Here is a 16,827-nt window from a genome sequence, read left to right on the forward strand (position 1 = left end):
AAGACAGGGAATGAAGCCTCTCAGACAGCACCATGCAGTAAACTGGATACAATTTCACAGCTTGAAAAACACACTCATGCTGAGTGGGTCTAATGCTAAATGATCCTGGGAAGAGCCAGACAGGAGCCAGTGAGTCAGAGGGAGCCTTGGTAAACCCTGCAAATTAAGCAGCACAAAGCTCATCTCAGGAGGCTTCGGGATGGAATGAAGACATCACAGGAGTGTCTGCTAAAGGCTCAAATCCAACACAGCAAACTGCCAGCATCTCAAGCCGCTGTAAGATATAAACTAAAAATTCTTAAATATTAGTTTCAACTCATTTTACTTTCTTACAAAAACATTGAAATATATTTTTTATTTCTCATAATGCAGAAGCTAAAATCTAATGTAAGAATTGCAGCCAAAAAGTAAGAAGGTTTGAATTTAATTCAAATTTCGATCATGCAAAAAGGAAGAGGCTACATACCAGAAGCTGGTTTTCCATTGTAATCAATCTAACTTAGTTGTCATAGGCCTGATTATTAACAAATAATTTTAAAAATTGCTTTTCTGCTTTAACTCTCCACATTTTATATTTATCCTGAATTTCAAAAGGTTATTTGAGCAATAACAAAACTGCAATTAAAAAACTAAGAGAAATTATCCTCAACATCTTTTCTAAAAATAATTTAGCCCATTTAGTGAGATGAAAACAAGGGATTACTTTGAATAACTTGGAACATAAATGAGCAACTAATTGGAAAATAAAGCCCTGATTCAAAACAAATTAGTAAATAAGAACTAAATCATTTGCATCATGTTACTTAAGATAAACACACTGGGGACAAAGAAAGACTTTTAAAATTCAATTTGAATTGATTCTGGTAACTCTGCTGGGTTATCTGGCTCACAAGGTATCCTTTATAGTGATTCAAGTTCATATTCACCTAGAAAGGGAAAACGTAGCTCCTTAGCAAAGGTTAAAGCCTAACAAGGGACAGAGCTGTGGAGCGAGGAGTGGCTACAGCACGACAGGAGGCCCACGTCCCTCCGCGAGCTCCTGGGCACATGTCCGCACTCCGCTGCCAACCCAGTCTCCCGCTGACGTGGGAAGCTCATTCTGTGGGTTTGTTCAGTTTCTGAACTCAACCATGGATCCGGTGGCATCCCTTCCCCTATGCTTTTTTTCCTGAATGAGCCTAATAGTAAGTCATGGAGAGATATGACAGCTTGTAAGAAACAGAACAGTTCAGTGGAAGAGGGACTGTCTTCCCAAGAAAGCAGGGCGCTAAGGACAATGCTGGCCATGCTGCAGTGCCAAGAGGTCTTTCTCTGGCAGCTAGCTCAGTTAGAAATGCACCTTTTAAAGTACGTATGAAATACAGTAATGTATGAATGCATGGCAACGTGACACAGCAATTCACGTTGGGGAAATAGTAGCTAATGAGATGTAAGCCATCTACTTCTTTCTCATAATCCCCACTGCCCTTGCACCCCACTCTGCTATGAACTTGCCCTGGCCAGACCTTGACTATCTAAAGATTCTGTGGTAGCAGTTGATGGGCCTGGCACGACAGCGTTGAAGTCCTCGGCTTGCACACACTGGGATCCCATACAGGCGCTGGTTCTAATCCCAGCAGCCCCACTTCCTATCAAGCTCCCTGCTTGCGGCCTGGGAAAGCAGTCGAGGATGCCCCAAAGCCTTGGCACCTGCACCTGTGTGGGAGACTTGGAAGAGCTCCTGGCTCCCGGCTTGGGATCAACTCAGCTCCAGCCATTGTGGCCACTTGGGGAGTGAACCATCAGACATAAGAGCTTCGTCTCTGTCTCTCCTCCTCTCTGTATATCTGCCTTTCCAATAAAAATAAATAAGCCATTTTTTTAAAAAAAAAAAAAAAAGGCAGTTGATATGGGAAAATTTTTCCATCTGACACTCTCAATTCTCAATTCTAACTAAACTAAGTCAAAAGAAGTTGGAACTCATGGACTTACTGTTAGCTTAATTCATTTTTTCATAATCCTAAATATAACAAGTAGAAAGCTCGATTTAACACACAAAGTGTGGCAATGATGCCTGGGTGTTTTTAAGTATTTAATGTAAAAAATGAATAAATTTATGGAGCTTTGGTCCTTTTTTTTTTTTTTTTAAGATTTTTCAAAGACTAAGGAGGATACAGACTTCAAATCCTCCAAACCTTGTGACTGAGCTTAGGTCAACTACTCCGCAACGCTTCCTAGACCTTCTGAGGTTCCAAGGCATGGAAGTGAACCCAAACATGAAGCAGGGGAGGAAGAGGCCAGGGAAGAAAGGAAACACCTACAGAAAGTTGTAGAGTTTGTTTTTCGCTTTATTTGGAGCAAGTAGGGTCACTTCATGCAACTGACAGCTTAGACACGATCGCAGTAACTGAAGACGCAGCTGGAAGCACAGTTCTCAGTGACTGCCCTTCTTTCCACATTTACACACTCACTGCTTTCGCACAGCCCACAACCATCGCAAAAAAAACAGATAAAATCTCAACCGCTAAAACTGCACGTATTAAATGTATTACAAAAAGGCGATGCTACACATGGACCCTGACTCAAAGATGTATAATCTGTTTCACAAACAGTACTAAATTGGAAAAATAGCAACAGCCAGAACACACTGTCTTGCATCAACCTGCTTACTCAATCTTGTGGACAGGTTTTGCATGGTATACAATAGCTGATCTTCACGCTCACGCTCACGCCCATGCTCTCTCTCACACACACACACACACACAGCAAATATATCTCACTTACTTGTAGGGAGAACAACAACAACAACAAACTCACCTTTGGTCTACAACCACATACTCAGGAATTCCAAGCTACCAAAATATGAACTGAAATGCAAACATCTCATTATCTGAATTTAGTACTTACACTATTGGTTTTTCCAGGCGGCTTCCCTGTGAACCAACAATCTCCCCCAATGTACAAAACACTTGTCCCAGAAAGTCCTAAAACAGACAAAAGGATTAAAGCTGATCAGTTTCCAGGCTATCGTCACAGACCGTAGTTTGAACATTACATCATTCTCATTGCTGAAATCCTGGATTTCCAAATTATCGATGACACAACAAGCTCAGCCACACTGATTTTGCCATATGATTTTGCGTGAGTCTGCACAGCCTTCTGTTCTTTTAATCCGAGGGAAGATTGTTATTATGAATTTTTAGACCCTGCATTTATCATCCTGTATTTTAAAAAAAAATGAAAATGAAAATGAAAAACATACTGAGGGCTTTCATGTCAAAGTGGCTTCGCTTGGACCTCTCTGTGAGCCGAGGACGCAGAATCAGTGTGCACAAAGGCAGAGACCTGGAGAGCCTGGTGTGACATCACAGCCTCCACCAGGTGCCAGGTATCCACTGCAGCACCACCGCCCACCACTGTGACCCTGGGCTGTCCATTAAGTCCCCACAGTGTCCCTCTCTACCACATACTGGTGGCTCCCAAAGAGCTCTTCTGGAGGTTTGGCGAGTCACTGCCTAAGTTAACAGCCTACAGAAAGTGCCTAAAACTGGATTACATAAATCACATTTGAGCACTCATAAAAATATGCCTAGAGAATTCTTGTTTTTAAGACTCAAAACAACTTTTATGAAAAGTAGGCATCAGCATTTCAATTCAGATATAAATTAATAGTGCTAGAGGGAGGCTGATTCTGTGTTTCAAATAAGCAGTCAAGGGCAGATCTAGGACACACCCAAACACCAAGGCTAGACCAACTCGGCACCTAAGACATGAAAACCTGTGAGTACACTTCTTCATGTGTCCAGGACCAACCAGAAACCACAGGAAAACAGCAAGGAGATGTTGGGCAGGGCAGCGGGACTCCACCCACCAGAGCCCATGCCCCTCCTTAAGGGAACAGTGGGAGATCTTCCCTGACTGTGGGCAAGTGGCCCTGAGCATGTTCTAAGGAGCAAATTAAAGTTCTATCAAATAAGAGTAAATCTAGAGACAAGATATCTATTATGTGTGAAAGCACTGCACTTGGTTCACTGATGTTACAGAGAATGTTACAGACAAAAAAAGAAAACTCATGAATAAGTCCTGTAAGAACTGGCCTTACTTTGCAGACTAAAAACAAACAAACAAGCAAACAAAACCCTGAGGCCTGGAGAATACATGTAACTTTCTCACAGCCACAATATAAGCCCACGATCACAGCCTGAGTCCAAAGCTTTCTGCTTTGCCTTTCCATTGCTAGTGAGTCCGAAGAATGAGAATGAACCAAACAGCCTGAGTGAGCCGCAGAAATAAAATCCATGTGGTCCATCGAGCCGCGTCAGCACCACTCCCACGTTTCGGCACCATCAAAGCCCGGGAGGGATGAGAGGGCGCAGCGCAGAGTCAAGCCTTCTCTTCGTAGGGAACAGAGTTACAGGCAAAAGAGCCTGGAGGGAGCAAGGAGCACAGGCATGGCTGGAAAGGCGCCAAGAGCACGGGGAACCTCGGGAACAGACACGAAGTTCCAGGACAGCCAGCCACCCCGGCCCCTGGCGTCGGGGAGACCACTCTGCTCCACTGTGCAGAATGGACAGTGAAGTGAATGCAAAGATGGGAAACCCAAAAGGCAGCCAAGTGCTGAGGCTCACACTGAGCACCTCTTGATGGATACTGTGAGTTATTGTGGTCCATAGCTAAAGATAGAAGCTAACAACTATATGAATAAGATTATCATTTCTTTCTCCGATGTTGTGTTCCAGTCAATGAGTCATTATAATTTGGTAAAAACAGCACTTCCAGTAACAATCCAGGAACTTTTCCACAATGCTAGCCCACACAGAAGCCAAATGAACCCTACAGTGCCTCTTGCAGTGCAGGAATGTTCCCATTCATCACACCATCACAACCAATGGGCCATTCTCCACTGGCCAGCTCAGAGAAAACATGTGGAATGAGAATTGTGACTTACCTAAACTGCAATGTGACAGAACCGGCACGTGTTTAAATGTACATCAACCACCATACCCAGGTCACCTGCTTCCCCAAACCCATCTCCGGGCTTGTGACCATGCCTCCTAATCCCCCACTCCTTTTCATTATACCAGAATTTATATGCATATCTATTGTGGTCACTTACGACAACCGTGAGGAAGAAGAACGTCTCTCGGGCACAGGCACCTGTCCAGTTGCCGCCCAGCCCAACAATGGCCGGTTCCACCCTCTGTGCTGAGCCCACGGGAAACTCCTGGGACTGATGCTTGTAGCCCTGCTCTGGCATTCACACAACGGATCTAATCCCAACCCACATCTCAGCACACACAGGCCTTACTCCCGCTTTACCACGTCACCTCTGCCTTCCCATGCTGCCTCTGGCTCACTGTGAAGCCCCATTGCTCCTTTACGGCCGATTACCAGTGCCCAGTAACAGCTGCCACTCGGGGAGGAACAGAAATCTTAAGAGGAATGGAGGGGTGATTGAGACTCATAAAGAAAGAACTGTAAGTGGCCTACTTGTGTGTCACTCACATTATACTGTGAGAAACTGTATAGGAAGCAGTGAGGCAATACGGCTGGGAAAGAACTACTAGGAAAACAGAATAACGAAGCTCCTGCCTGTAGCCAGATCCTTCCCAGGCTCACAGAGGTGAAGCCAAAGGTTTGCCGATTCTGTTACCTTCCTAACAGCAGGAGCTGCCACCATTCTGACATGTTAAGGCCATCTACCTTACTTCAAGTAACTGCTCGTACGTTCCTAAAGCATCTAGACTGCATCAGAATTCTATTTATGCTCTACAACAATCACATTACATGAAAAGCTAAGGATATATAAGTTTAACATTAATAAATCAGCATAAACAGTAAGTACAAATCCCTCAAATTGTAATAAATTTTAGAATCATCATAAAAATAGAAACTTACATGTTTGGATAAGTTGGGGCTCTTGGAATCCACATCATACCTACAAGATAGAAACGTCACACTCCAATTATTTCCACAAAACACAGGCAGAGCACTGCATCAAGATCTAGAACACACCGTAACAACACACAACAGTTGTTCAGTGAATGAGAAACAAAGGCCCTGTGACAAAGACTCAGTGATGGCAGCAGTTCTTGCTAACCTGTGGCCCATGTGCAATGGTACAATTCACAATCCCTGGGTCCTTTCATTTCTATAATTCTCCCAATTTCTAATAGTTTCACGTTAAGCAATTTTACTATTTGCAAAGCTGAAAATTTTTTTCTACGAATCAATAATAACCCTTTACTGTGTAACCGATTCCAAAAATCTCAAAAAACTTAAATTCCATGTTCCTATTAGGATTACATAACACAATATTAAACATGTCTTGATACAAAGCTATTCTTTCTCTGTGTTTTAATTCTTACATAATAACTTAGGCGCTGCTGGCAACCATCAATTCTGACATAAGCAATGAGACACCCTTCTCCCTAAGCAAGGGTAGGGAAAGGGACAGGAATATGTGGATAGAACAATTCTGTAGTGTAACTCAAGGTTTCCTCCTAGAGCCTAGGGTAACATCATTCATTAGAAGGTCAGGCCCTTGACAATGGAGTGACTGCTGACAGTCTGAGTGCTTTCAATGTGCCAAGTTTTGGAACAGGAAAGAGCTACACTGGCTTGTCTTTCTCCCAAACCACATTCCTTTCACATTTGTGTGCGTGTGCATAGCTTCCTACCCAAAATTAACTGCCTCTGATTTCCATGTTAATCAAAGTCCTCTCTTGCATAAAATGAATACTTTCACAAAGAAGTAGAGTAGCTCAATCAGTACATGCAGCCAGTAAGAATTTACTGAGTGTCTGACACTCCTCCTAAAGAATGGTACCCCAAAGGGCTTTAACACTGCAGGAAGCCAACACCTGCCTCAGAAAAGCTACATCTCAGGGCACCCTGAGCACTTTCAACAGCTGTGGCCCTGGCCTGGTATCAGCAAATTCTGAAGTTCTCCTGTATCCAGGGATCCGCACAGATGGAATGCTTTCCCATCCAGGATAATATTTTATAGATGGGTCAAAATGAGCAACAGCAAAAAGGGCTGAGAAAAGCAGCAAAAGGTGGTGCCAATGCTTTAGGTCCCTGCCAAGCTTGTGGGAGGCCTAGCCCTGGCCCAACTCTGGCCCAACTCTGGCCCAACTCTGGCTCAACTTTGGCCCAGCCCTGGCCCAGCTCCTGGCCCAGCTCCTGGCCCAGCTCCTGGCCCAGCTCCTGGCCCAAATCTGGCCCAGTTTCTGGCCCAGTTTCTGGCTCAGCTCCTGGCCCAGCTGCTGGCCAAGCTGCTGGCCACAGTAGCCCTGGCCACAGTAGCCCTTTGATGAACAGATCAACAGAACCATTAATCTCTTGTCTCTCTCTCTTCCCTTCTCCCTCCCCTCTCTCCTTTTTCACAAAAATAAATCTTTTGAAAAAAATCAGACTTCTAGAAAACAGTGCAGATGAGACTCAAGACACCTGTTCAGGGAGGGCCTCCCCTCCCCTCCCCTGTGCCAAAGCAGTGATTCAGATGCACTCAGAAGGACACCCTTTCCGGGAGATTGCTGACTAAAGTCTTCAGCGGTTGGTACCCAAATGAGCACAGAAGTGGAGGGAACTGTAAAAGGCACATGGACTCTAAAGCCAGCAGTGAATGACAGCAAAGCACACTCCAGCTCCACCCCAGCCTCCTGGCCTGGGGACACCCTGTTGAGAAGAGACAAGTAGAAAGGCATGGCAACCCCCAGAATGGCCACAGAGAAGCAGCCAGAACCACAGGAGCAAACCACAGCCTTTGCTGGCTCGTACTGCACCCTAAAATGATGAACAGAGTCTGGGAGGCTACAGGGCTCCCAGCAAGGAATCGCCAAAGGCCCTGAGCTGCCCTACTGCAGCACAGCCACCGCCAAAGGCCCTGAGCTGCCCTACTGCAGCACAGCCACCGCCAAAGGCCCTGAGCTGCCCTACTGCAGCACAGCCACCGCCAAAGGCCCTGAGCTGCAGCACTGCAGCACAGCCACCGCCAAAGGCCCTGAGCTGCCCTACTGCAGCACAGCCACCGCCAAAGGCCCTGAGCTGCAGCACTGCAGCACAGCCACTGCCAAACTGCCTTCTACCACAGGAGACACGTAGAAGCCCTGGTGCTCCCCGAAGCTCCCCAGATGGGAGCCCAGACAAGCTGTGGGCACGCAACCTGTGGAGAAACTTTCTGTTCCTGCCCAAACCTCGCTGAAACGTGCTCAGGTAGGATCTTGGTGAAGGCCAAGGAAGTGAGAAGGTCTCTACGGAGAACATTCTAAAACTCTGGCAGGCAACAAAAGCTGAACAGATGGGAAGACATGAACACCAGAAGTTCCTGCTCAGCAGAGCAAATGATGAATAGAATAGCAAGACACCTGACAGGAAGGAAAAAACACTTACTAGGCACCTGTCTGACAAAATATCAAGATTGAGAATGCATTACCTACTTATAATACTCTACAACAACAACACCCACCAATTCAGTTAAGGGGCAAAGGACTTCAAAAGAGAATTCTCAAAGGAAGAAAACCAAATAGCCAACCAATATGTGAAAACAAAAAATGCTCAACATCATTAGCCATCAGAAAAACGCAGATGAAAAGGGACATCGCCTTGCCCACGTCAGATGCTGGCAGACACCAGTAAAGGGAAGCCTTGCACACCGTTGGTGAGAAGGTAAACCAGTGTAACCACTGTGCAAAGCAGTGTGGACCTTTCTTCACAAACTAAAACAACACCTGCCAATGACCCAGGAGTGCCACCCACCAATGTAAATCCCCAAAGACTGAAATACAGTGAGTCCGGACACACCGGCCACCATGTTCACACCAGCACTGCTCACGTTAGACAGAACCGTAGAACACTCCAGCATCACACGAAAGGTTCAAGAAAACACACAGAAACTCAGCGGGATATCATCCAGATGAAACACACAGAAACTCAGCGGGATATCATCCAGATGAAATTCTATCATTTGCAGCAAAATGTATGCAACTGAGGCTGTAATGTTCATCAAAAGCAGCTAGACACAGAAAAAAAATGCTGCATTTTCCCCTTTACATGTGGGAGTTACATTTTTAAAACACAATAAACTCTGTACCAATACCTTTCAACTCCATCTTCCCATAGAGCTTACACACTTTTGCCTGTTTACCTGAGAGGCACAGACACAATTCCAATCCAACAGTTGTCTCCCAATGCCTCCAATGGCCAGGAAGAGGCTCAAGTCAGGAGCCAGGAACTCATCCTGGGCCACCGAGCTGGCACAAAATCAATGAGCCACCAGCTGCCTGCAGGCTCACCATGAGCAGGAAGGGGCACTCAGGGTCCTGACCCGCAATCGGACTGAGGCAAGTCACTGAAGCCACAGGGATCTGAACCAAGGAGCGAGTACCCACCCCTTCCACCAACTAAAGCCAGGCGTAGTAAATCTAAGTTCTCCCCACTTCTCCAACAGAGCCTGTCCTGGTAGCAATTCTGCTGAAAAAGATAACAAGAATACAACAGTCTATGTTGGAAAATGTCTTCTAGGATACTGCAAATTGACAGGAAGTAATACAGTATACTCAGTCAAAATGAATTTTAAAATACAATTTATGTTTTCATCACAAAGAAATTAAATATCATCAAATATAATCCTTTTTCACTTCATTTAACAAAAGCTTTTTAAATACTATTATCTCAAAAATAGGTAATTCACATTTTACTTCTGAAGACTTATTTAGATAATGTGCTGGGTTATAAAGCATTCAAAATTACCATAATTTTTCCCTTAATGGAATTTTCCTTTTAACTTTGCTAAAAATACGAGGACTAGTCTGGTGCTGACTCTGACAGGTGCTTCAGGATGTGTACACCTGCGTGAGTCAAGCTTAAAAAGGAGTTGCATCTTAATTCGGCAAGCTGCTATCCAGTTGTCCCAACAGCATTTGTTGAACAGTTCAGGATTTTTGCCTGGAATGTTTTCAGTTTTCTTGTCAAAGATTAGTGGACTATACATGTGTGGGCTCCCTTCTGGTGTTTCTATTCTGTTCCACTGTTCATCTGTTTCTGTGCCAGTGCCCGCCTGTTTTGATGACCACTGCTCTGTAGTATGTCTAGAGGTCTGGATCGTGAGCAGCAGCAGTCTGTACAGCCCTGACTGTGCGTTTACCCCGGGGCTGCTGGCCAAGCACAAGGCAAATACTGGGCGGTGTTCTCTCAACAGCTGCAGGATGCAGAACAAAAGTCCCTTTCTAACCCATTCCACAGGGAGGCAGACAGGCAGGTGCAAAACAAACAAACAAACAAACAAACAACAAAAAAAAACCCTGTCTCCTGATGCAGGCTCCCAGGGGAGGCCTGGAACTGTCACCAGGTACAAATCAGACACTGAAATGTCTTGTAGGTGAGATGGGTGGACCCCCGATCCCTTACTAGTGAGTGTATGAGGAAAGTGTCTGACCACCCTGCCTTCCACTTCCCCTCTCGTACAAGCAGCAAAGCAATAGCTCTAACAGAGGGGACAAGACGCAAAGGGCTTTGAACTAGGACTCTAGTTTGAAGGGCAAAGTCTCTAATGATTAACAGAATGAGATGGGTTGAGCACCGTGGCACAGCAGTTACAAGTCATCCCGGATGTGTCCATCACATACCTGGAGAACGTGCAGGAGCCAACATCACAGCAGGCGGCTTCAGGCCAGGCTACAACACCGGCCCCTGGATTCCCTTTCAACTGCTCTCAGGGACTCCGACAATCACCACAGCTCAATCATGGCACCCAGCCCTGCAGAACCCACCCTCCTGGCTCTAGACTCTCCAGAAGGCGAGTCTGACTGTAGTGCTCCATTATGTCTCATTCCATATCACAGTAACAAGCAAACTAGCAACACCGCAAATGCTGGCTGGTCCACCCTGGGCAGTCAGATTTAGGTCGACATCCACACCCTGCAGTGAGAAAATCAAACGGCCGGGGAGGGAGGGGGGGCGCAGGGGGGGGCGGCCCACCATCACCTGAGAACCTCCAGGGTTCAAGAGCAACCCAGGAAGCGTGCAACAGCTGCCAGAACAGCTACGTTTCCCATCCCTCAAAAGCACACAGATGCCAAGGGACCAACCGCCAAGCTGGAGACCAAGCTTGGATTTCTTGCCAATAAAATCCTCTAGCCAGGGCTACTGGAGCACTCAGAATGACTTCAGCAATACGTCTTTTAAGAAAACCAATTTTCAAAGCAACTTAGAGTAGAACTTACAGGTCAAAACGCAGATTCTCTCTCTCTTCAAAGAAATAGTCCAGAATAAATTTCCTCACAAAATCAGGATTTAAAGTGTTATCAATCACTTCAGTTCTTCCAAACTGTGAACAGAGAGAAAGAAAGGTTAAAATCAGACCTCATCTGGTCACTTATTTCAACTTCAGTACACAAGACCCCCAAACAGGAGAGACTCAATATCCTCAAATAAGAATTAAACAAGTAGCAAACAACATCTCTAATAAAAGTTCCCAACATCCCCACACAGGAAGTAAGCAATACTCCCAAACAGAAACTCGGTCCCTCCTGTGTATTATCTAACTGACACCCATACTCAGAAAGAGAAATTAGAAAATAGGATGAAAATCCTCAAGATAAGCCTCATTAAATTCCCCAATATTTTTTACAGAAAGCTCTACGAAGGCACAGGACAAACATCTGTTTGAAAACTCAAAGGAGTATTAGTAATATATTGTCCTGGAGGGAGGGAACCAAAGGCAACACGTTGTCTAATGCAACTTTTAATTAACTACGCACAAATAAAATAGTAGACAGTACATGAGAGTACAGCAATCACCTTTTCCAATTTTTTAACTTGCTATACATTTCTGAGTTTTCCTAATTTCCTGCAAGGAGTAGGTCTACTCTGAAAATCAGAAACAAGAAACTTGTGAAGCAGTGTCCCCTGTTCCTGGTATTAATTCATTACTTTATGAAATGTGAAAGCTGGTAATAAGTTCATAGGTACATTCTGACTTGCTCAGCTCATGGGAAATATGCAAGCACTTTCCCTGAGGCTGGAATATATTAGCTATCAACCCAGCGATTAATCTTTTGACCTGAAATAAAATTTAGATCTTAGCTAGTGTCTTATAGTACCAAATTAGTAATGTCTGAATTCTTTGCAAAGCATGCATTTGCATATCATTCTATGCAGATCAGAGACACTCAAAACTTTCAAAAATCACTATTTCTAAATATCTGTAGATGGTAGCAGTCCACCCAGAGACCTTGGGGAGCCTTGAAACTGACCTAAGCTATCCTAATCTGAGTACCCACAGTTGTAGCTTCCCAAGTACCTAGAATCACTTCAGACACAAGGAATACGAGCGATTATGTAGACAGGCCAGCACTTACACGTAATGATGCAGTATCAGATTTGCATGATTTGAGAATTCCAAAAGCACGAATTTAGCAAGTATGAAAGCTTTTTTCATTAACTTAAAGAAAAAAAAATCCCAAGCCTAAAACATTGCTCATCATAACTTTAAATCAACTATTTTTTTAAAAAGCAATTCACAAGTGAGTCTTTGAAAGCTCTCCATTTTTTAATGCCTAGGCTAGTCGGATAAAAACCTACTTTTCCAATCTGAGAACAAATCTTAAAAAAAATATAAGAATGGAAATACTCCTGATTTCGACAGCAACCGCAGATCCAACTGTATCAGAAGCTATATAATGTCTCACTTCTCCATCTAAGAGACAAACTCTCGGTAAACTTGCTTAGCAAGATTATTTCAATGTGCTCAAATGTGTCCACATGATTACTTAAATTCACCCAAAAACAAACTTAAAAACAATTATAAGTATGCATACCAATTTTGAAGTTGCTGAAAACTTATAAATAGTTTTGTGTGCCAATAAATGTTCATTAAACTTTACTAGCTGCCAGCTACTACAAAGTGAGCAGAGGAACGGGTGGTTTCAACGCTAAGATGCACCCATCTCAGAGCACAGTGTGTGGGGCGGAGTTCCAGCTCAGGCTGCAGCAGGCTCCAGGTTCCTGCTGATCCACTCCCTGGAAGCAGCCGTACAGCTCAAGCACCTCGCACCCTCCCGGCAGACACGGCTGGAGTGCCCTGCACCTGCCTTCAGCTTCGGCCCAGGCTCTGCAGGGATCTGGAGACTGAATCAGCCACTGGGACCTATCTCTGTCTCTCAAGAAATGATAAGAAATGTAAAAAGCAGCTAATAATGAATTTTATATACATAGAACAAACGTTTTCTCAATTATCCTGAAATCCCTTGAAGCAATAGTTTTTCATTTTTTCACGACTGAAATTTCATTGCTGCCTTTAAATCTATTTATTTGAAAGGCAGCATGTCAGAGACGGCCATGGAGAGATCTTCCATCCTTTGGTTTAATCCTCAAATACTAGCCATAGCGGGACTGGATCTGGGGCTGGTGCAGGAAATGAATGCGGGAGTTGGTACTTCAGTGTCTCCCATAAGGCTAATGGGGCCTGGGTACTTGAGCCATCGACCGCTGCCCTAACAGAGCTGGGATCTGAATCCAGCCCCTCCCCAAGATGAAACAGAAATACTGAAACCACTGCACCAAACCCAACCCCATTTAAAGATGTTTTTCTGAGACCAGCAGTGTAGTTCAGCTGTAGGCTCAGCCTACAGTGCAGAGTATAGTTGAAGTGCCAGCTGCTGTTTCTGACCCACCTCCGGATCATTCACCCAGGAAAGCAGCAGACGCCGGGCAAGCACCTGTGGCCCTGCCGTCCACATGGGACACATGAATGGAGCTCCGAGCTCCTACCTACTTGCTAGCCCAGCCAGTACCAACAGGGCAATTAGGACACAAGGTTGCTTTCTCACTTCCATTCACATGGAATATCTGTTTCTGTCCATCCTTGACAATTGTTTTCCAAAAAAATTGTTTTGCTTTTTGGTTTTTGTTGTTGTTTCAATATAAATTCTCCCCTTCTTGAAAATACTGTGACACACATGACCTTTATGCCCCAGGCCATTCCTGAGAGCCATTAACACTCAATGCTTACTTCTCTGAGATTTGTTCATTTGTGTCTTGAGAATCCTGCAGTAAAACAGAAAAACTCCAAAGCTAAGAATTAACATTTACAGGGCCTGTGCGGTGGTGCTGTACACTAACCCTCCACCTGTTAGAGCCAGCATCCCATATGGATGCCAGCTCAGGTCCCAGCTTCTCTACTTCTCCAGCTCCCTACTTACAGCCCAGAAAAGCAGCAGAGGATAGCCTAAGGCCTTGGCTCCATGATCTGTGTGGGATACCAAGAAGGCACGAATGGCTTTACATCAGCTCAACTCTGCATTTGGGGAGTAAATCAGTGGATGGAGGACTTCTCTGTTTCTTTGCCTCTAAAATCTGCCTTTCAAATATAAAAACTTGAAATCTTTAAAAAGTACCCAGTGTGATAGCCTCACAGCTAAATCCTTGCCTTGCATCTGCCAGGATCCCATATGGGTGCTGGTTCATGTCCTGGCTGCTCCGCTTCCCATGTAACTCCCTGCTTGTAGCTTGGGAAAGCAGTAGAGGACATATCAAAGCCATGGGACTGTACACCCACGTGGCAGAACCCAGAAGAGCTCCTGGCTTCTGGATTTGGATTGGCTCAGTTCTGGCCATTGTGGCCACTTGGGGAGTGAACCAACAGATGGAAGATCTTTTTCTTTGTAAGTCTGTCTTTTCAATTAAAAAAAAAAAAACAAACGAGAAACTTTACAATTAAAAAAACACATACACCAAAAGTTATCACAACAAAGTTTGGCTTTTGTCAGCAGCAAAGAACCAATTCCCTCCCTGAGAACAAGTCGAGAACACAGAACCTGGGCGTAGCATCAACACAACTTCTTTGAAGGGACCAGAAGGCAAGACATAAAGTTACAACTTTTTTGAATTACACATTGAGAGAAAAGAGCAGACAGGAGAACAGGCCTGTGTGGCCTTGTTTTGAGAAGGAGGGCGAGCTCCACATTGGTTAGGGCCTCATCAAGCCGAGAATACAAAGGAGTAAAACATGATAATACCAATAAGAGTGATAATATAATAATTCTTCCCACCTGTCACTGTATTTAAAGTATTTTTAAACCAAACAAAGTTGAACATATAAGCCAGCAAAGGTTCCATAACAGTAACAGGCAGAGTGAAACACAGCTTAGAGTCAGTGTAACATCCTTCTGAACTAAGAGGGCTTCTCCATCCTTGCTCCTCCTCCAGGAGTAGTAATAGGGAGACCACCCAGAGAAGCAGGGCCACCCCCAACTTCAAGCCCTGCTCTGCCAAAGAAGGCTGTGCTTCCATCACAAAAACTATTGGAAGAGGCAAATAAAGGTATCATATAGTGATAAAAAATAATTGAGAGGAAGTTACAAAAATTACATATGCATGCAACATCACAGCACCATATACAATTCACTTCTATCCACATGAAGTAGACACTGACAAAGCAAATGTACAGTAATATAATACTAGTAGGCTGATATGATTGCATGATCCAAAGAGAAATGAAGAAACAGTACTGTAAAATGAATGGAAATAACAGACCTACATCAATGGACAGTGGCAGAGCAACACTGTACACCCAGGGACGTCCCTTGTTGGAGAGCTGGCCCAGACTTTAGTGTCTCTGTGCTGTCAGTCTACTGAATCAGGAGCAATATTATCCAGGGACAGTGCTGCCTGTGGTGATCTGAGTTCGGGTGTGTTCTGGAAAGGTGTGATGTAATCAGCCAGATGATTTTGTTTTTACAGATGAGCTGCTCTCAGACATTGGGGAGGCAGAGTGAGTAAAGAGCTTAAAGTGTGTTGAAATATGTGCTTCAGACAAATAGAAATGGTATTTCAAATTAATCTGTTAGAAACTTGCAATTTAAAAACCGTATCTGACACTGTAAGAACTTATTGAAGATAAGCAGCCAATTCTATCTAATGACTGTACATTATGAAAAGCCCTTGAATTAATGGGTCATTGGCAAAGCTAGGAATAACACTTAAGTGCTGCAAGGGATGGAAACAGCAGCCTTGTATGGGCCAGTGGGAGCCACCAGGCGCACCCCTGAGCACGCACGCCGAGCCCTGAGTGGGCCCAGCAAAGCGGCAGTTAACCCTGCTGTTCTCCAGAGGTGATCCGCTGGTGGGAGTGGAGTCCCCCACTTTGCTATGCCACCCACCCCCAAACATGCCTCTAGCTGAACAGAGACACGCTAGGAAAATTAAAAATCAGCCTCTTCACTTTTGCAGTACTAAATGCTGTGCAAGTATATTGAGAGAAAGAAACTAACTTTGTCCTTTATTTTCCAAGAATCCTGCCTACTGGCATAAGGCGTGATAGTCCCCGGCAAGCGCCACACGAAAACCTCCACTAAGTTAGCATTTTCTGGAAATCAACAGTAAACCTGCAGTGTGAGACCAGGTCTGTGATTTTAAGCACATGAGAAGTCACATCAAATAGACTGAAATCAGTAAACTTACACTTGGCTAAGTAAAACACCAAATTTCTGGCCTAGAATAATCAGCAAAAAGCTCAGAAGTGAGCTAAATACTCAAAACACACTAAAAACAAACAAACAAACAAACAAAACCACAGCAAACAGTCACATAACGGAACTCAATATCTGAGACGCGAAAGTGTCATGTTTACAAAGTTGTGACATTCACCTTCCAGCATGGTCATCTTTTAAACAAATATTTTAATCTTACCTCTCTCCATTCTTTATTTCCAACTCCTTGTACATATAAGACACAAACTACAAAAGAAGAAAAAGACATTTACCATTCTTCTGTAAACATCACATCTAAACGTGCACATTTTCAACCACCCAGAGGCTACAACCGAATTAAAGATCTGACTCCCAG

General features: G+C 44.3%; 1 protein-coding gene across 1 annotated transcript in view; it reads right to left on the reverse strand.

The window, feature by feature from the left end:
* The window catches only part of CPNE8 (copine 8), a 106,923-nt gene that overhangs the window by 67,755 nt on the left and 22,341 nt on the right, over positions 1–16,827 (reverse strand). Inside the window, exons 3-6 of the mRNA XM_040978879.1 lie at positions 16,672–16,718; positions 11,205–11,308; positions 5,878–5,917; positions 2,887–2,963 (exon numbers count right to left, since the gene is read on the reverse strand). Of these exons, the coding sequence (XP_040834813.1) occupies positions 2,887–2,963; positions 5,878–5,917; positions 11,205–11,308; positions 16,672–16,718 (268 nt within the window). The remainder of the gene's footprint in view (positions 1–2,886; positions 2,964–5,877; positions 5,918–11,204; positions 11,309–16,671; positions 16,719–16,827) is intronic.

The sequence above is a fragment of the Ochotona curzoniae genome, unplaced genomic scaffold, assembly GCF_017591425.1.
Source record: "Ochotona curzoniae isolate NIBS_2020 unplaced genomic scaffold, NIBS_Ocur_1.0 contig_2927, whole genome shotgun sequence".
Taxonomy (NCBI): Eukaryota; Metazoa; Chordata; class Mammalia; order Lagomorpha; family Ochotonidae; genus Ochotona; species Ochotona curzoniae.